We start from the raw sequence: 20,134 nt of genomic DNA, 5'->3' as shown, positions 1-20,134 counted from the left end.
ACTTGAATTTTTCATTTATAAGGGAATTTTATATTATTAATTGCATAACGATTTAGTTTGATTAAACGTTGCACAAATAAAAATCAATTATTATCTTATTGTAATAATTGAAATTTACGTTATACTTTTTATAATTTTAATACTTATTTTGCGATCACGACCCTTCTGGCTCATTAAATTTTATAAAGGAAATACAATAACATTTTCTTAATAGAGGAGAATTTTTTAAAAAAACAAGAACTACGACATAATTTAAACATACATTTATTGAGACTAAAAAATGGAAAATAAATTGTAACATTTAAAAAAAGTATAAGATAACTTGCGTTTTTATCCTATTGTAATACACACGTTTGTACACTTTCATTCTAACACATCCACACGGATGAGAAATTATATGAAATGCATTAAAAAGTATTATCTTTGTTCCAAACTTTTTTTCTAATTCATGAACAAATATAATTTTATTTCCGGTAAGAAGTTTTCAACGGTAAAGTGGAAAAAATGTACTTTTTATGAATGATTTGATAAATATTCTGTCGTTAACACGAATGAATGGCTTTACTTCGAAATCGATCCGATCATTTTTCCAACATTAAACGCATCTTTCATAACAAGGACTTAACCATTAAAACAAATATGCATGTTTGTTAGAATAAAAAATTGAATTTTTGTTGAATCATCTATGTTTCTAATAAAACAATAATGCTTACAAATGCAAAACAAAAACAAATATTACAACATGTAGGCAATAAACTTGTTTTCTGTGTCTTTATCTGCTGCTTGAAAGTACAATTGCCTTAAACGCGTTCGGTTCTTCTGGTTCGCGATTGGAAAAAGGATAGATCGTATTACTTGCAGTTCCAATCGGAATTTGTAACAAGAGAAATAATATTGCAACTGAATTGCAATTCTTACCAAACATTAATTACAATATGAAATTCAGTCTTTGCATGGGACTTCACTTAATTACATGCCCATACCGCCCATACCTCCCATACCACCCATACCGCCCATACCGCCCATACCGCCACCCATTGGCATTTGTGTTTCTTCTTTAGGCAATTCGGTAACTACCGCTTCCGCGGTCGTAAGCAAGGATGCAACACCCGCGGCATCGGTAAGCGCCGTACGCACTACCTTTGTTGGATCAAGGATACCCTTCTCGATCATGTCGACATATTCATCATTTAGTGCATCGTAACCAAGATTACTTTCACTAACTTTTGCTACTACCACACTAGCGTCCACGCCCGCGTTTTGAGCAATCTGTAAACATGGCATACGTAAAGCGTTTGCCACTATTTTAATTCCCGTTTCTTGATCACTATTCGACGCTTTCATTTTTCGAAGGGCAGGGATGCATCTCAAAAGGGCAGTTCCGCCTAGAACATGAAAGCATCAAGTTAAAAACAATTTATAGTAATGCATAGTTAACGCTCGGGTCCGCTCGACCCCCACTCTAAACATAAGCGCTCGCTTCTTCGATACTTGTCCTGCTTTGTATTTACGTTCGAGCGATAACGAAAGGAACAGGGCTCAGAGGACACATTTCTCTGTACTATTCTGTGAAACACTCGAAGGTTAAGTCGCATTTAGATCATCGTTATTTGACCGTGTTATAACGTTTTGCAATTATTCCATAACATTACGAAGAACACTCGTCAGAAAATAACGACGTTTTTCACGGGCTGATAGATAGTGAAGGTGTAATAGTGACAATAGATTTTACGTGAGTGTCGCCCGACGGTCCAACGTCCAAGTGTTAACTTTCCAAAGATTTCGGACTCAATGATGAAAGTTACGCGTAGATTATTGTAATTTAATAAACTGTTCATATTTACCTCCCGGAACAATGCCTTCTTCAACGGCAGCACGAGTAGCATTAAGAGCATCGTTGACGCGATCCTTCTTCTCATTAACCTCTACTTCACTGCTCCCACCGACTCTTAAAACTGCAACTCCTGATGCTAATCTTGCCAAACGTTCTTGCAACTTTTCCTTCTCATAGTCGGAAGTTGTATTTGAAATTTGATCTCGAATTACATCCGCTCGGTGATCGACGTCATTCTTTTTTCCTTTGCCTTTAAGGAAAAGCGTATCGTCCTTCGTAATTACAACCTCTCCTACTTCGCCCAAATCGCACAATTGTATATTCTCCAATTTGACAAGATTCGCATCATCTCCGAACACGATTCCTCCCGTCAAAATTGCCATATCTTGAAGCGTTGCCTTTCTATTGTCTCCGAAACCAGGTGCCTTAACCGCAGCTACCTGTAACCCAATTTTCAATCTGTTGACCACCAGTGTCGACAGTGCTTCGCCGTCGATATCTTCGGCCACAATGACGAGCGGTTTTCGTTGGGAATTTGCCAATTCCAATGCTGGAATTATAGACTGTACGGACGATATTTTCTTTTCGCTAAAAAGTAAAAGCGCGTCTTGAAATTCAACTTTTGCTCCTTTACTAGAATTTATAAAGTATGGAGATATGTAGCCTCTGTCGAATTTCATTCCTTCTATCACTTCTAATTCATCGTGCATAGTTTTTCCATCCTTTACTGTGATTACACCTTCTTTCCCAACTTTTTTCATGGCATCTGAAATAAGATTACCAATGGCTTTGTCTCCATTAGCAGAAATAGTTGCTACTTGAGCAATTTCCTCGGGAGTTGTTACCGGTTTACTTAGGGCTTTCAGTTCGTCTTTAACCTTATCAACTGCTAACATAACACCTGTAACATACCCATTGATCCAGTAAGAATTTTATCATGTAGTTATTAATATCTTCGCTTACCTCTTCTGATTTCTACAGGATTGGCACCTTTGCTAATTTTTTCAAAGCCTTCTTTAGCAATGGCTCTTGCTAAGACTGTAGCCGTAGTCGTTCCATCGCCAGCTTCCTCATTAGTATTATTAGCTACATCTTGTACCAACTTTGCTCCGATATTCTGAAACTTATCCTTTAACTCTACACCCTTGGCCACTGTGACCCCGTCTTTAGTAATTTTCGGGCTGCCCCAACTTTGTTCCAAAATAACATTACGCCCCTTTGGACCCATTGTTACCGCTACAGCATCTGCTAAAATGTCCACTCCTTGCAGCATAAGTGCCCTAACTTCCGCACCGAACCGTACATCCTTGGCATAGGCACGAAATTGTAATTGGCGCAAAGCTGTACTACGCAATACAGTCGGTAATCTGTGCATCTAAACAAATTTTCTTTTATTGTTACATTTGTAAATGAAATTTTCAATTTTACGAAATATATATGAAGTATACATATCGTGAAAGTAATATGTTATAACAATTAAATTTTCTATTTTAACGAAAGAAAATTTAACAATTTGTACTTCGAAAAGATATTACTTTTTTATAATATGAATAATTCAAACGAACTAAAAGTGCTATTGCTTTTTAAAAGAAAACGTGGTTATGTAAACTACCGCGTGGATGACCATCGACGTATCCTATCCCGCATGTAAATTATCTCAAGAACTATGAAAATTGTTCGCAACAGATTATATACAATTAACAATCTTTATTTTTTCGCTTTCTCTCCATTCTCTTTTTCTTTCTCTTTTCCTTTATTCGATATTACGAATTACAATATATTATCGCGTGCACAATGACTCTGCCGGCGTATTCGCCTCGAACAATAAAAAATTATATATTATTACGTACAAAGAATAGGAATAATTTTAAAAAGTTATAACAGTCGAAAGGAATCTCGATCACATGCACAAATATTAAATTTCGTCTACTTCAATCGCGTATTCTCGACTACCTTTTTGAAAACGTGTAACATCCACGTAAATATATAAATGCTTTCAAATCACCGACAACACAAAATTAAACAAATTATCGCGACCACAAAGTCAATTAACAGAAAACGAAGAAAGAAATAAATGTATAAATCGGTTATCGGCGAAATTAATTACTTGGAAAACGGTTAACCGATTAAATATTGTCGAGAAATAAGTTTGCACTTCTCGCGTATCACGCAACGATAGTTTTACCAAAAAAAGAATTTTACCTTTGTTTAACGGAAGAAGAAAAGTCGTTGGTTAAGAGATCAAAGTTATAAAAGTAATTGAAAATCGTCGCAGCGTAACCGTACGTTGGCTGGTCGGTAGAATGAGATGTGTGAAAGAGCTTGCGCTATCACATGGAGCGGAGCCTTCCCCTCCCTTTTCTTGGACTCTAACCTAATCCTCCTACTTCGATCAAATACAAAAATTATCACTAAATTTTAAATAAATCGAGTATATATAAAACGACCGCCTTGTAATTAATCATCATTTTATTTTTTATTGGCACTCGATGCATCGGTTTTATCAATGTGCCGTTTTATTCTAGAGAATTACGAGTTTCTAGAATGTACGAGAACGCATATGATGCAATCACCTAGCGTTCGCCAATCATGTTCATTCGTTGATAGCCGGCGGATTCATTTTTAAATCAGTGTTTCTCAACCTTCAAATCGGTATAAAGTAATGATTTAACCGATTTGTAAATAATTCTAAACAGTTTGAAGTATATCGATAAAGAAGAAGGGGGTTCCCCGTTAAAATAACACGCTTTTAATGTATTTTTCGAGAACAACTTCCACTCACACTCGTTTCAGAAATCTAGATGAACGCACGTTGAATCTCTTGCAATGGTCCTTTGACCTTTATCGTATCTTCATTATTTTTTTGCATAAATAATTTGATAAACGTGATCTTCACACTATAGTAAACAATATTCATTACGTGACTTTAAATTAACTTTTAATTAATATGTTACCAGCTATTGAAATTTCTACCAGTACTATAAATCATACCCAGATTCTTACTCTAAAAGCGATTTTCATACTAATGGATTCTTCTTGCTAGTGTGGACCACGAAAATCGTCGTCTGAACGTTCCTATTTAATTTACATGTCGATTGGTATCCAATCATACAAGTATCATCGTATGAAAGAGCTCTCAGAGTTTACTTTATTCATTTTCTTTCGTTGTCAAAAATTGATATACGATTTCCTAAACCAGTAAAACAAAGGAGCGTACGATACTTATTTTTACTCCTTTTTATTACTATACTGGGGCGATTTCCAGCATGTCACGGGATCAAACGCATGCGAGCGCTATCTCGCGACAGAATTTCTACTCCTCTAAATCTAACGTCTATAATTACGTAACAGCAGTTCGTGCTGTTCAGCGCGAAATCAATAAAAGTTGGTGGGGGGGGGCAAAGAACAAGATAGGGGGGAGAGTGGAAGTTTCGAGAGAATCGAAGAAGTTACTTGCATTCGCCGACCGCCGTGTAGATTATACAACGTGTTTTAGAGTGGTTGCCGGGTGAATTGTTTAGGATTTGTGAATTTAAAAATACGTTATTTTAACAATGGTGAGAGTTAACAAATTCATAACATCTTGAATTCATTATCGGTACTTTTATATTCAAAATAATAGATCAGTTCGTCTCGTTTTGTACGTCTTTTCGAAGATAACCTTCAAATCAGTAAAATGGTAGATACATCTTTTACAAAAAAAGTACTGTAACTGAAGAAATATACTTGATAGATGCAAATGTAGATAAAATTAAAAGAATATATAATACATTGTTGTTTTGTTCCGTATAACAATTCGAATAATACCGTGCTTTGAATATGTTACCGCGTGGCCGGTATCGAACGGTTTTTGTTAACGATGAAAACAAATGCTTATGAAACTCGATAAAATAAAAGAATTCGTATAATGGTACAGTTTGGTCATTTACTTATATGATTCAATATTAAAAATTCTGTTCTGACACTGTTAATAAATTAACTTCGTAGAATTACGTTTCGATTAACATTTGTTTTAAGATCTTTCTAGTTTTCTGTGTATTACGAAAGTTTGCATCATGCATCGTCTTAAAGTAATTGTTTTCACTGTGTGTGTTCGGACGAGCTTCTTCGTGTATTATCTGTTTAATATTTTTAGGCTGCGACTAGTGCTATTAAGAGACTTGTACCCCTGTTTGATAGAGTTCTTATACAGAGAGCCGAAGCTGTAACAAAAACGAAAGGTGGTATTGTTTTACCAGAGAAAGCGCAAGCAAAAGTTTTGCAGGGAACGGTTGTGGCGGTAGGACCTGGACAACGAAACGATGTATCGAAACATTTAACAATTATAAAAGTTATGAATCCAACGGTAAAGGAATTAAAGTAACGATTAATATTTACGTAGAAAGGGGAACATGTTCCTTTAAGCATTAAAATTGGCGATACCGTTTTACTGCCAGAATACGGTGGAACTAAAGTAGAACTCGAAGACAACAAAGAGTTCCATTTATTCCGTGAAACGGATATATTGGCAAAATTAGAAGTATAAGATTTTATTAAATTTGTATTTTTAATTTTTTCAAATACAACAAATTGTTTTCTGAATAATGCAGAGATAAGAAACAGTGATATCGAAATTAATATAGCTGCGTTCATCGTTACACTATAGAATTACTTTGTTCCTTCGTGAATTTGATATCTACATGTAAGTGTTACGACCTCGTACGTATGAAAAAAAAATAAATCATTTATTCATTACATTTATATAATTATCACTCTACATATTATTTCTTGTTATATTTTTCTCTGATCTTGTTACTTTGTATCTACTAAAAATAGAATAAAACCTATTGATACTGACAAAATTAAAATACAGTCGTTCGATGAATCTACATTTATATTTGGCATGTAAAACGGAAATATATGCGTTGATAGAAAATAAACTAATTCTATAGATTTTAATATCTGCTATATTTCAAAATTGCTCAGTTTTTACAGCTTTATTTTAATTTAATACTTTTCTTTACACTGGCTTTAATGCCGGATATTTCTCCGGTGTAGCGAGTGATTTCTTTTCTCACTTCTCTTATCTGTAAAATAAAAAATCAGTATTTATTTTTAAATATCTATCATAATTGTGATTCACAGTATGAACTAAAGATATATATATACATACCGCTCCCTTCCTACGAATTTTAGCTTTACGATATTTATTCCTATGTTTGACCCTGGGATTACGTTGTTCTTTTTTACGATGCGGTGTTAAACCTTTGTTCTTTGCTATTTGGTAAGTAATTGCTCTTTTCTCGCTACTTTCGGTTATAGAATCTCCTGTATTAATATCTCCTTCTTCCTGATCTTTGTCTATGGATATATCGTTTTTCAGATCCTCCTCGACCGAAAATTCATTGTCTTCTATGTTAGATTCAGCTTCGGACACACTTTCAGGTTTGGTCGATTGATTATTTATAGCTTCTCTTGCAGGTTTTCTTAGATGATTCAATTTCTCTTTCAAGGAACTAGTTATCTTTTTCCCATTACTGTTTACATTGCTCCCATCAAGTATGTTGTATAACGGTTTACCTTGCCTCTTCGCTTTTAATAATTCTTGTATCTCTTGTATTAAGTTACCTTGTCCTGATTCCAATTGATTTAATAACTGACGATACTGTGCCAAACGTTTTATAACTGGATGAGAATTTACAGGCGACCTTTTGGCCTTGAGCATCAAATAAAACGAAATATTGATACAGTAGTTCAATAAAAGATGATACTTGGTTTTTACAAAAGCGATTGCGGGACAGTTTGGTATTATACCGTTTTTAACTAACTTCAAAAATGGTGCCAACACGTCTCTTGCTTCTATCATACGATCTAGATCATAAATTAAATTTAAATTACATTAAAAATACAAAAACTGAGTATTTTTTAATAATATTGTATATGTACCTTTAAAATCATTTACAAGTGCCATAAATTCAGGATTTTCTCTTTGCATTAATGCTTGTTTCTGCCTTTTACTAAGCTTACTCAGATCGGTCTTTACAAACTGTTCTGTTTTTTCATAAATCTTTTCTTTATTATCTTCTTGTGGTTCTATGAAATCTAATCCAAAATCAACATCATCTAGTTGCTCTGCCAACCTTTTTTGAATACTTTTAGCTTCTTCTTCTTCTATTTCTGCTTCTGCTAAATCTTTTTGGCTGACAGTAGAATAATCAGGATCTACATAATCCGTAGAATAATAAGCTCTCTTGTTTTTGCCCCAAGCTTTTTCATTCGGTAAATCTAAATCTCCTTGCAATCCTTCAATATCGGACTCCATGGAGTCAGCTTCCGTTTCATCCTCGATATCATCTTGATCCTTGTCACGTAACCCATAAATCTCATATTCGCTATCGTAACTTTCAGAAGAATGCCTGGCTCGTACTTTTTGAAGTAATTTCTGTTCAGTTTCTGATAATTCTTCTTCAGAATCTGTAACTTCGTTCATATTTATATCCTCTAAATCTTCCATCTCTTCAACCTTTTTGGTTACTTTTGACCTATTAAAAATTAAAATCTTGGTATGTTATAGGAATACAGTTTAACCTGTACCTACTAACACTCACGTTTGTATTTTCATATTACTCGAGACTTGAGAATTCGTTAAAAAGATAGATATGTAAAAAAGGGCATTAAATTTGGTTTCAAATATTGTTTCTTTCGATACAGGTGTATAAAAACATAAAAATAACAGCGCATATTATATTTCTGTGAAAACATTCTCAACATATTTGATCTCTGCATTGTAAATCAATGGGTTTAACATAACTTGAGTAATATAAACTAACATTCAATTGGATTTTTAAGTTCCCTTTACCTTTGTTTATTTTTCATGTTGAAATTTCAGTACAAAGCGATACAAAAGTCAACGCGCGAGTACAAAATTTTATTTAATCTTAGAAATACAAGATAATGATTTAAAATATAAATTGATATCTGTCACGTCTAGGGATATTCGTTCTTTTAAACTAAGTCTTACATATCTGATTTTAAAATTATTTATGTTCCTACAAAATTATGTATTTAACACAATCATAAAATACTTTAGATTGTACAAGGTCACTTTATTAAGGCGTGAACTACAATGCAAAACTTCATGTCGTTTTTTTTTTTATAAAAAGAGAATGAGCAATTACTTAAAATTTTTAAATAAAATTAATTAAGATTTTGTGACACTAAAATAAGTATATTATTGTATTTTTTGTTAAATAAAAAGGAATGGTTAATTTTATTTAAAAGTTATTTCGCGAATTATCTATTAATATGTCTAAATAAAATGTATATTGTTTTTTTCACGCTTAATTGTGTGGATCAAAATTAATTTTTCCGCTCTTTTGCATTATCAACATACGCCGTATACACCATACACTCAATTTTGTGTATAGCTATATACAATTGAGGATTATACCGAGTAAAAGAATAGTTTTTTCGTAAATAAAGCAATTCGTTCAAGTTCACCATACACGTTTTTAGAGTACAGTTGTAAATTGCCTAGTTTTTGCTGTATCTTTTAATTCCATCTACGTAATTCTACGTGAATCTTTAGGTTAGAATCCTTTCCTGGGAAAATTGAAATAGAAAAAAGTATTTATTCTGTTCTCGTTTCTTATTCGAATCTAGAAGAATGGTGTTTTTAAGTGCTCAATTGTTTGGGAGATGTCGAGGTCCTGACGAATTCTGGCGAAAGCGACAAATATTTAAGCTCGCCGCGGTAAATAAATTTATTCAGGGGTAGCGTACAAAGGAACGAATTATATGTTTCTTTATAAAATTTAATTTTCAGCATTACATTGGACGGAGAAGGAACTGTTACAGCATAGCCATAAAAAATGTCCAGAGAGCATTGTTAAAATCTACTGTGGGAAGGCAGCTTAAAAAACAAGATATGAAAGAAGTACAAAATAATTTTATCTCTTACACGGTTGTTGTTTTCTTCGTTGTATAATTAATTGCTTGCTTGTAGCTTTGGGAAACTAGGATAGATGCCGCTACAAATGAACACGGTATTAGTTTGAGGCCATTTTTGGAAGGGTTGAGTAGATGTAACATTTTACTTAATCGTAAATCATTAGCGACTTTGGCTATCTGGGAACCACGGACATTTAAGTGTTTATCTAATATTGCCTGCGCAAAGGCAAAACTGGGAGGACTCAAAGAAGTTTCCGATACTCCCATGCCTGAAAGTGTTGTAGTCAAAGGATTAGTCGATGAACAACATTAAAAAAAACAATTACAAAACAATAAAATTTGCGCTTTGTTGTAACATTTATTGTGCCGTTCGTGTTTCTATGTTTGTAGGAAATGTATATTCGTAGAAAGAAAAACAGAACATAATACAATGCAGTTTATTATCAATTTCAAAGTAACTTTTCATTCCGACAACATGACTTAGATATATTTCTATTTAAATAACAAGGAAAATATAAGTTTAATACTTTATTTTACTTTTAAAAATACACGTTCCCAACGTGTATCAATTGATGACCAAATAATATTTTTCTGTTTTATTAATCAGTGAATAAATAACATCTTACTGTTTTGCATTAACAATTTTTACAAAGTCAGGTTTCAAAGATGCTCCTCCAACTAAGAATCCGTCTATGTCTTTTTCTCTCGCTAAATCTTTTGCATTGTCTGCTGTTACTGATCCTCCGTATATAATCCTAACAGTTTCTGCAACAGTTGCATTCACATTTTTACTAAACCATTCTCTTAGTTTCTCGTGCACTTCTTGAGCTTGTTGAGGAGTGGCTGTTTTGCCTGTTCCAATTGCCCATACTGGTTCATAGGCAACGACTACATTGTCCCATGACTTGATTTTATCTGAGATAGCTTTAGTCTGTCTGAAGACTACTTCCTCTGTTTTTCCAGCTTCGCGTTCTTCTAATTTTTCACCGATGCATGCGATCACCTTGGTACAAACAATATTTTTAATAATTTCCACAAACATATTTCAATAAAAAAATTGGTTAAATAGAAATAGTAGATACCTTCACTCCAGCTTCCAAAGCATGAGCTACCTTGTCCGCGACCAATTCATCTGTTTCATTGAACACATTTCTACGTTCTGAATGGCCAAGAATTACCCATGGGATTCCATTATCTAAAAGCATAGCAGGGCTAATTTCTCCAGTAAACGCTCCTTTTGCAACCTTGTATGAATTTTGTCCGCTGATACTAACATTGCTAGGTAATATGCTTTTTGCGTAAGTCAAATATATTGATGGTACACCGACAACAACCTCTGTTAACATAAAAGTATAATTAATATTTGAGTATTTTGATGTACGTTTCTTTGAGAATAAGAATTGTCAAACACTGTCTAACAACACGTAGTTTGACGTTGTTGGAAAATTGGAAAATACGAATAATAAAACATTAAAATGTATCGATGAAACGTACCGACATTTGGATCGAGCGGTCCGGTTTTTAGAAACGCTACGATACCATCTATTTCACTTTTGGTACCGTTCATCTTCCAATTACCACCAACAAAGAATTTACGACCCATGGTTTCACAATAGAATAATTTCCGTAAGCTATTGGCAAAAAGAAAACTGCAACTTGTTTGCAAGTCTAGAACAAATTCAAATAATGTTCTTCTGACCTTCAAGAGAGGAGAAGGTGAATATGATCACGTTCCCAAACCTCGTTTCACGAAACCCCTACTACTCTATCCTGAATTTAATGTAGAGGCTGTTTCAGATTTAAGTGGTCAGATCTGAAATATGAATATAGCGCCATAAAAAAAAAATTCATTTCTCCTCTGGAATTATGCCTGCAAACTCCTTGTTTAAAAGATATTGTCTTCTAAAATTACAAGACTTAGAAATTAATAACATCGAAATGCCTCTGTTTCCATGATCGAGTAATACGTTTATTAATTCTGTTATCGATATATGTAATGCTTGTCTCCTCGTTGGAGACAGACATACTTCTTTAGCATCGAATTAAATTAAGAAAATAGAGATACATATATATTTCTTGAAAAATTACTTTATATTTCGAGTCCGACCACTAAAATCTGAAACATCCTGTATACGCAGGGTATGTTTACACGATCCAACTTCAGTATTTATTGGGAGCATTATTTTTTGTCTTTTAGGGAAAATTCGTCAACTCCAGCACCAATTAACACTCCTATTCGAAGGAAAAGAGATCTTGGTTGGTTTTAGAGTTGGCGATTTTCTTTTAATGATCAACAACTGATGTTCCCAAGTCTACGTTAACGTTATAACTTTGGCATAAATTCGAATCGTAATTAAAAATTAAAATTTGAATTGAGTATATCTGTCTTAAAATGATATAATAGATATTTTCAGATAACAGAAGCAGTAATATTATGAAACATTAACTAACAATCTATATTTTTCAAGCAGACTATATACGTATACACTTTGTTCGATTACAATTAATTAGCAATGTTTTTCTATTTTCCTAAAACAAGAAAACTGCTTATTGAAATATCCACCTAGCTTGTATACTAATATAATAGATAGTATTTGTATGTTTCAAATTAGCGACGAATTCCAAGCAACGGTTGTTTCGATCTATCGGTGGTGAGTAATAAACAAATATTGTACGTTTTAAAATAACATTTAATATTTCGATAATCTAGCGAATCAGAATATTTATATGCAACATTCAACACATTACAAGTACTATTATAAATAGAGTGTTAATTTAAAACCTCAGTATATGTTTAACAAATGTTTGTTTTGTAGGTTAAAAAATTAATAAGTTTGATATACTGTTCAATTTTTCTTTGTAATTACTATTAAATGATATATGCGATATACTTACAAGGATTCAGAAATTGTTCGTGTAACATATTTTTGTAACATACCTTGATAAGATAGTTACAACGAAACCAAGTAATAGGCATATTAATGACAATTTTTAAACGATATATCGACTTTATCATTTATTATAGCAGCGTGAATTGCATCAACTCGTTTGTGAAACATGAATTATTGAGAATTATTTTTCATTGTACCAGATGTCCAAACTGAAACAAACCTAAATATGTCCTTTATTTTAAATGATACAGAAATTGTTCGTGGCTTGATTTGAACGGTTCAGATACAAAAATATTTAGATGGCCCGCTTAAATTTTGACATCCTGTATATCGTTATGAAGTTGCACATAAAAACAGTTGCTAAAAGTTATTTATGATAACGTGCTGTCAACTATTTCATAATAAACAAATTAGTATTTTTGAATATTTTTCTCTGAAAACGTTTACGCTCAATAATATTTATTTTTCTGCGTAAGCATAACATTGTGATGTTGTGATTTGAAACATGTTCGAAGTGCCAACGTTCAACGTAGACAAATTTGTACATACATTGATCCAAAATTTAGGTTTAAGAATTCAATCTCCAGTTTATAAAAATTTTAGCAAAATAACCTTTAATAAGTACGTAGACAGAGCTTGTAGAATCAACCAGCAATTATTTTATACCATAGAAAGAATCAGAGACATTAATATAAAACAGAATCTGGATTTTTCCAACGAGAAAGACGTACAATACTATATAGAGAAACATACTAGACTTTTTGATAAGTTTGCTTCGTTGAGCAATACATGGATATCAAAGTCTCATTTGAAAAATCTTAATGTAAGAATTCTTCAAAAAGTTAAGGCAAGAAGAGCAAATTTTGAAAGCGCAAAACAAGTGGAAGCTAAAACGTTAAATAAAAAGATATATTGCAAAAAGAAAGCACAAACCAATTTAAGTAATAAGTTGGATGAATTGAAAAAGAATTTATTATCGCCAACATTATGCTCAGAAACATCCGTTAACCTACATAATTATAAAAGAAGTAAATGTAGGAAAGCTACTATATTTAAAAATCCTAACATAGTTTGTCATGATACGCCTGTGCTTAAAAGCTGCAAAGATAATATTTCAAAAATAGAGAACAACAATCAGAAAGTTTCTGTCAGGCATGATTTGTCAAATAATCTAATAAATGTTGCAAAAAAAGAAACAGAAATGGCTGAGGGATTCTTATATTTGCATACAAAAGATATAGAAAGCCTAAAGAGAAAAGTTCATGTTACTCTTTATATTGCAAAGGTTGTATAATATGTTTATTATTAATTGTGTCAAATTTAGAGAAGAATCTGTTTCATTTTACTTAACAATTATTATACAGAATGAGAGTTACGATCATGTTATAAAAGATCAAATACAATACAACCAATTGCTTTGCCGTCATGCAATTCTGTGCCTGATCGAGCCTAGCAAAAAGGCTTTCGTTTTATTTGAGGATGATTTGTCAGTTATTATCCAGAAATATTTATCTCAAGGATACAAATATCATTTTGAATTTCAGAGGTATTTTATTAAAAAAGAAAACAGTACATGTATGTTTGTAAATATTTTAAGTTCCGATGGATAAACACTTTTTATAGAAATTCACAAGAATCCTGTACCGCGTTACTTATTTTGAGTCAGTGGGCCAAAGTTTTAGTTAAACATTTGAATACAACGATGATGCTTACAATTTCCGGTATACTGGGATGCGATGTACAAGAAATATTAGTTCTAGATAGTCCGGAAGAAAAGTTATTATAAATGATTTAAGTAGAACATAATGTAATTTTGAAATAAAGAAATTTTTTTCAATGTATCCGTATTGTGACAAAATTTACAGTTTACTTTTTAAATGACGGTTTATTGTATAAGTAGTTTGTGTAATTAATTTTAATAAAAGCAATTTATCGTTTGTACCAATTAATATCAATTATTTTTTTTATATCGATTACTAGCTATGAAACATTTACAACTTCATAGGTATAATGAAAGATGGTGAGCGAGGAAGTTGCGGAATTTAACAAGAAACTACAGCCAGTTTTCAAAAACCCAATTTTTCAACGGAAATTTCGGCCTACTAGTACTGCTGGAAAGAAACGAACTTGGCGTTCTTTAAAGCAAGTGTTGGCTCAGGAACGTGCGTTACCATGGCCAGTCGACGTAGTACATTGTATGAATTGCTTTAATCAATTTTAAACGATTTTAATACTAATAATTACGAATAGTTAAGAAAGAAATTCCTTCGTCAAAAAAAAACGTCGAAAAAAGCACCGTACGAACACATGTTCTATATTCCTTAATTTTTGAGCTACGAACGATTAAAAAGAATATTCGCCACGTGCATTAAGACATGCCTTTGTCCTTCTTTAAGGTACATGGCCATTACGGTCTTCTGCTTTGATTGTTACTTGTGGGATCATTTGAAATCTATTGTGTATGCAAAACAAGTGAACAATATTAAAGATCCACAAGAAAGAATACAATACGGATTCGAGGAATACCTGATATTTAAATTATAATTCGAAAATTAAGGAATATAAATAATATAACTATATTTTTTACTTTGTTTAATGCGTAGATTCGCACCATCGTAGATGGATGCCTTGTATTTCTATGTATAAATAATGTTTACATTTTTCAATATTATAAATTTCGAGAAGTACGTCGTATTAATCTTTCGAGACTTAATCGTTCGGTATTTAGCAGTGATTAAAATTTGCCAATAGGATGTATACGATGAATTTCGATCGACGATGAAAGTATTGTAAATTTATAAAAAATTGCAGATAGTTCTATTAATGCACCGCCAAGCTTCAGACCAGCAAAAAAGTATTCGGATATTTCTGGATTGCCCGTGAGTGACAACTGCTTTTACGATTGTACAATTGATTACATTATTAAAATGTAAATGTATGCATAAATTACATTTATTTTACAGGCACGATATACAGATCCACAGACTAAATTATACTATGCAACTGCTGAAGAATTTGCAACAGTTCGAAGTCTACCAATGGATATAACTGCCGGGTATCTAGCGTTACGCGGCGCTTCCAGTATTGTTGGATAAATAAATTGATAATTTTTATTTTCTATCAGGTTTTTTAATATTTATGTAGTAATTTTACTTATAGTTATTTTAGAGTAACGAACGTAGCGTAATTCTGCACTTTAACCCTTTCGATACCAATGGTGACACAGTCATCAATCATTGCACGTTCGTTGTATCCTACCGGTGACTATAGTGACCCGTTAAAGTTTCGCGTATATCATTAAACAATTCTTTAAATTTGATTATTCTGACGCGCATTTATTTCTAATTTCTTATGTATACCATTTATAAATCAAATTGATAAACTCCACTTTTTGAACTTTTAATCCAATAATATTATATATATATGCAAGAAAATATCAAATATTATAGTTTGACTTTGGCGAATGGTACCGTTCACGTCTTAATCGGTCTGAATCGTAGTAGTGTATCTGGGACAAAGATCGTCGTATAGAAAGGGTTAATTATGATGTATGATGAATATAAACAAAAAAGTATGCTAAATTTATAAAGAGACGAAGATCATTTCATTAATATTATAGAATTCATTACATAAATTTATAGACTTCTAAAAAATTTTTTTCAGAACGGGATTTCCTGAAATAAGCAATTCCACACATAATTTAATTCATTTTCATTACTTCATCTTTTACACAAGCAATTGTTATTAAAAAAAGCTTGTTCATTATAACTTAGTATATGAACTACAGATTAAAGTAGGATTGGAGAACCTTTAAAAAGTATATTACTGTTCGTTTTTGTTGACCACTGTACTGTTTTTTTTTTTTTTTGTTACTTTGACAGTTTTTCGCGCACCTTATTTGCTAGTTTGCTACCGCGACATGGGCCGTCAGCAAATTTGCAAAACTTATTTGTAACAGAAAATGCAAATAGCATCGGCCTACTGAAATATAGCCTGGTGGTGCACTATTCTTAGGTCGCCATTTGTTTTTTATTTTTTATTTTTTTCTTTTTTTAAATGAAAATTATTTTAAAGTAGCGTCAAAATTTTTTCAATCAACCAGATCAGGTAAATCGTTGTCGTCGCTATCTATTGCTTCGGCGTCTCCTCCTAAATCATATAAATCATCGAAGTCTGGTTTATTGTCCGCTGAACATAAGCCACCCATCTGTCGCATCATCTGGAAGTATCAGTACAAAACTTGAATATTTGTCGAACATTAATACAATTTTTTTTGTATTGTACTTTTTCAAATTTTATAACAAAATTTATGTTAGAAGAGAATCTTTCTTACATCTTCCAAATTCTGATTTCCTCCCATGTAAGTCTCATTGTCGCTATCATCTTCATCCTTCCACTTGTTAAAATCGCTTTTCAACCAATGAACTCTCGTCTTCTCTTTTGTTAATCTTGGCCAGTATGGTCCCAATTCTTTTTTAGTGAGAATTAACTCAAAAATTCTACCCGTTAAGTGTTGTTCTGTTTTGCTTACAACAATTTCTTTATACAGGTTAATTCTAACTTCATGCATTTTTTTTTCCGTTCCACCTATTCCTTTAAAATGTATCATCAACGGATCAATTTCAAAAAGAGGATCCTTGCAATCTTCTAGACAGATACTAAGAAACAAAACATCTTTCCTTTGGGCCCACATAACAGGTGGAGGAGGGTATCTAAAAGTTTTTAAACAATTAACAATTTTTAACAATCGTAAAAGGAACAAAATATTTAATTATCAAGAAATTGATTATGAGTTAGTTATATCAGCTAAAACTCGAAGACTTTTATGTTGCAATGAATATATTTTATGAGCAATAGCAACAATTAAATTATAAAACGATGCTACGGTCGACAAAAAATTACTAAGACAGTAATATTCATAGTCTACATTACTCATTTATTGTTAATTACATAAAGAGTATTTTTACGGAACATTAAATGTATGTAATCGCATTGTGCGCTTTGTATAATATACATGTGCGCATACACATTTGTAACACGCGATTAAATGGAATATTATAGTTTTACTCAACTCTAAATTACTATTTAATAATTTAGAATAATTATTTTATTTAAATGCAGGTGAAATGCAACGTTCGCGATATACAATAATGGAATATTAAAGTATGCATAGCAATGCTGTATTTGTAAAACATTGGTAAGGTTAGAAACGAGGTTCTATGGTTTCCGACAAAAACCATTGCAGATAAAATATTCCGTTTTTGCCGGATAAGCGAGGAAAGTAGGAATAATCATACGGATTTAAATGTGCTTTGATAAAATACATAAAAAAATTGATGCGTATTATTCGTTGCTCGAATATCGATAAATAATTGCTTGGAAATACAGGCTATTAAAAGCTTATACTATCGAAAAGTTGATTATTCGATATTTCGTTCAAGCGAATAGAAAATAATAAAGTTCGTCGTTCGAAATCTACTATTTATTAAAAATCAAAAGGGAGCGTGTCGCAGGTTGGGGGGAAAAGAATATAAACGAATTTCTTGCGATTCTTTTCCAGAAATTTCGAGAATCAATAAAGTCGTCTTACAACATGGCGGTGTTTCGAAAGCCGTGGGGCGGCATTTGAGCTATTTCCACGAATATCTGTTACTTTTCTCATAATGATACGAAAGAGACGGAATTTACAGTTCAAGGAACATAACTAATGGAGGTTTTATGTGAATTCCGATATACTTACGGGCCTTCTTGAGTCATATTTCGGAGCTTCGTTCTGCAAGAAGCAAACAAACACAGAGCACTTACGTATCGCGCCGTAGAACTCTGATTCGAGAGTGTTTCGAGATTCAACTGTCGACCAAACAAAATGGCGATTGGTCGGTTTTCTCGAACTCGAATTATCGTGCTTCCGGAATCGAACTTTTGAAAATATTAGCGCGTCTTTCTGGTACAATTATTTCTAACAAAACTAAAGCAGTAAATGGTATTGGTATTCTTCCAAAAGAAATACATCATGTTATGGATTTTAGTGCCTTTAGATTTTCATACGAATATAATATTTATGATGATTAGAAAATGTAGATGCACATTGAACAAAACACATTTAGAAATATTAAAAGTAGTCGATTACTTAGCGAGAAATGATTTTACTTCTTTTAATGAAGAACTGTTTTTAAATTGAAAAGGAACGAAGAAGTATTTTTAAATAGTCAATTTACGCATTATTTCATTCGATTTTTTAAATAGAAAAATATATAACTAATCATTTTAAAACGTTACTGTTTACAGAATCGATGAACTATTGGATACTGATCGACTACTGGGTTCAGCCACCTTAAACTAAGTAAGTGTAAAATGCTTGAGGAAAATAATGGTGTACGATGTAAAAAAGAGGGTGTGAGTGAGGGAGAGAGAGAGAGAGAGAGGGAGAGAGGGGAAAAAGAGAGCGAAAAGAGAGAGCCTTCGCGTTAGATTGTAGGTCAGCCTGGCAGAGAGGGAGGGGAGGACTGTACCTTTCTTGCCGTAACCATGGCCATAAACTAACAGGACATACACACGGTGTATCAGTCTCTTTCTTTCTTAGCTTCGACTCGTCCCGTTCCGGTCCGTCCCGTCCTGTCACATCCGTCAGTCGCGCACTTGGCTCTTTCCACGCCACGAGACCACCTCGTTTCGCTTTTTCCGGTAAACGCTGTCAACATTCGAAATTAACCAACGAACGTTAGATCGTTATCTCGACGAGTCTCTCTCTTGTTTTCCTCGATCCGCAAGAACAATATCGGTACGCGAGCGTGCATGTGTGCGTGTTCATCGACGCTCAATGGATATTGTGAAAAGTTGCGGCCGAAATAACGAAGGACGACGATGAAGCCGTGAAGTTTACACGTTCTATGCAACTTGTTGCTTCGGAATTAACGCCATGTCGACCAGTTCGCTTTTTTACAAGGACAAGTATTCCGTAAGTACCAATGTACCATTCGATATTCCACGTATTTTTTTCCCCACTTTCCTTATTCTATTTTAACGCGACACATGTTTCCGCGATATAGTCACGATTCAATTCAATACAAACAATACGATACGTATTATTAGGAACGTTGAAAATATTTGTTTCTCTCGGGATTTTTTGTCCTTTAATGAAGATGTCGAAAGCTCGACCCACTTGCGTAAAAATCTCTACGTATAAATACGCGCACGTAAATACATATTTACTCGTTTTGTACGATTTCTCGATCGCTTCGATCGTTGCGCGTCGTTGATTTTTACATTCGCGGTTAAAAGATTCAATTCAACCTATGTACTTTTAGGATGTGTCGTCGTTTTTATGTACCTTAGTGCAATTTACTTATCCACAAACCTTTGTTGGTTGGTCAACACCTAACCCATCATTTGACATTTTGTACACACATTAAATCGCATTGAGATCGAAAGTTACATCGTACCTGTGGGGTTGAACGTCTTAGAACCTAGTTCCATCAAA

At 33.0% G+C, this 20,134-nt stretch overlaps 7 protein-coding genes across 11 annotated transcripts; 3 read left to right on the top strand and 4 right to left on the bottom strand.

The window, feature by feature from the left end:
* Positions 1–442: 442 nt before the first annotated feature.
* Positions 443–13,161, bottom strand: LOC122395977 (heat shock protein 60A-like). Of its 2 annotated transcripts, none has more exons than XM_043394008.1 (4): positions 13,130–13,161; positions 2,798–3,156; positions 1,845–2,735; positions 443–1,385 (listed from the first exon to the last, which is right to left on the bottom strand). In XM_043394008.1, the coding sequence occupies exons 1-4, from the start codon at positions 13,159–13,161 to the stop codon at positions 970–972; spliced, it is 1,698 nt and encodes a 565-aa protein (XP_043249943.1). In that variant the 3' UTR covers positions 443–969. The 2 variants fall into 2 exon arrangements, with proteins under 2 accessions (XP_043249943.1, XP_043249942.1); XM_043394007.1 differs by lacking the exon at positions 13,130–13,161 and adding an exon at positions 4,037–4,166 and having other exon boundaries at positions 458–1,385; positions 2,798–3,209.
* LOC122395984 (10 kDa heat shock protein, mitochondrial) lies at positions 5,238–6,469 on the top strand. Its single transcript, XM_043394019.1, has 3 exons — positions 5,238–5,391; positions 5,970–6,137; positions 6,216–6,469. Exons 1-3 carry the CDS (start codon positions 5,389–5,391, stop codon positions 6,357–6,359), a joined length of 315 nt encoding a protein of 104 aa, XP_043249954.1. The 5' UTR covers positions 5,238–5,388; the 3' UTR covers positions 6,360–6,469.
* Positions 6,776–8,794, bottom strand: LOC122395979 (something about silencing protein 10). 2 transcript variants are annotated; one of them, XM_043394010.1, is made up of 4 exons: positions 8,673–8,794; positions 7,760–8,355; positions 6,987–7,684; positions 6,776–6,900 (listed from the first exon to the last, which is right to left on the bottom strand). In XM_043394010.1, exons 1-4 carry the CDS (start codon positions 8,687–8,689, stop codon positions 6,811–6,813), a joined length of 1,401 nt encoding a protein of 466 aa, XP_043249945.1. In that variant the 5' UTR covers positions 8,690–8,794; the 3' UTR covers positions 6,776–6,810. The 2 variants fall into 2 exon arrangements, with proteins under 2 accessions (XP_043249945.1, XP_043249946.1); XM_043394011.1 differs by lacking the exon at positions 8,673–8,794 and adding an exon at positions 8,422–8,649.
* Positions 9,245–10,082, top strand: LOC122395983 (39S ribosomal protein L20, mitochondrial). The gene is made up of 4 exons (XM_043394018.1): positions 9,245–9,401; positions 9,476–9,566; positions 9,639–9,749; positions 9,819–10,082. The coding sequence occupies exons 2-4, from the start codon at positions 9,480–9,482 to the stop codon at positions 10,074–10,076; spliced, it is 456 nt and encodes a 151-aa protein (XP_043249953.1). The 5' UTR covers positions 9,245–9,401; positions 9,476–9,479; the 3' UTR covers positions 10,077–10,082.
* Positions 10,187–11,512, bottom strand: LOC122395981 (triosephosphate isomerase). Its single transcript, XM_043394015.1, has 3 exons — positions 11,258–11,512; positions 10,846–11,099; positions 10,187–10,766 (listed from the first exon to the last, which is right to left on the bottom strand). Exons 1-3 carry the CDS (start codon positions 11,364–11,366, stop codon positions 10,386–10,388), a joined length of 744 nt encoding a protein of 247 aa, XP_043249950.1. The 5' UTR covers positions 11,367–11,512; the 3' UTR covers positions 10,187–10,385.
* Positions 12,068–16,265, top strand: LOC122395980 (INO80 complex subunit C). 3 transcript variants are annotated; one of them, XM_043394013.1, is made up of 4 exons: positions 12,068–12,414; positions 14,660–14,849; positions 15,466–15,533; positions 15,618–16,265. In XM_043394013.1, the coding sequence occupies exons 2-4, from the start codon at positions 14,672–14,674 to the stop codon at positions 15,747–15,749; spliced, it is 378 nt and encodes a 125-aa protein (XP_043249948.1). In that variant the 5' UTR covers positions 12,068–12,414; positions 14,660–14,671; the 3' UTR covers positions 15,750–16,265. The 3 variants fall into 3 exon arrangements, with proteins under 3 accessions (XP_043249948.1, XP_043249947.1, XP_043249949.1); XM_043394014.1 differs by lacking the exon at positions 12,068–12,414 and adding an exon at positions 14,071–14,200; XM_043394012.1 differs by lacking the exons at positions 12,068–12,414; positions 15,466–15,533; positions 15,618–16,265 and adding exons at positions 13,160–13,939; positions 14,019–14,200 and having other exon boundaries at positions 14,278–14,675.
* Positions 16,266–16,466: 201 nt separating this feature from the next.
* LOC122395982 (prostaglandin E synthase 3) lies at positions 16,467–19,190 on the bottom strand. The gene is made up of 4 exons (XM_043394017.1): positions 19,167–19,190; positions 18,395–18,504; positions 16,988–17,366; positions 16,467–16,873 (listed from the first exon to the last, which is right to left on the bottom strand). Exons 1-4 carry the CDS (start codon positions 19,188–19,190, stop codon positions 16,745–16,747), a joined length of 642 nt encoding a protein of 213 aa, XP_043249952.1. The 3' UTR covers positions 16,467–16,744.
* Between the last annotated feature and the right edge of the window lie 944 nt (positions 19,191–20,134).

Source organism: Colletes gigas, unplaced genomic scaffold, assembly GCF_013123115.1.
Source record: "Colletes gigas isolate AHSC1104 unplaced genomic scaffold, ASM1312311v1 Colletes_gigas_Sc00006, whole genome shotgun sequence".
Classification (NCBI taxonomy): domain Eukaryota; kingdom Metazoa; phylum Arthropoda; class Insecta; order Hymenoptera; family Colletidae; genus Colletes; species Colletes gigas.
The sequence above is the reverse complement of the archived record's forward strand: the minus strand, read 5'-3'. Positions and strand labels throughout refer to the sequence as shown.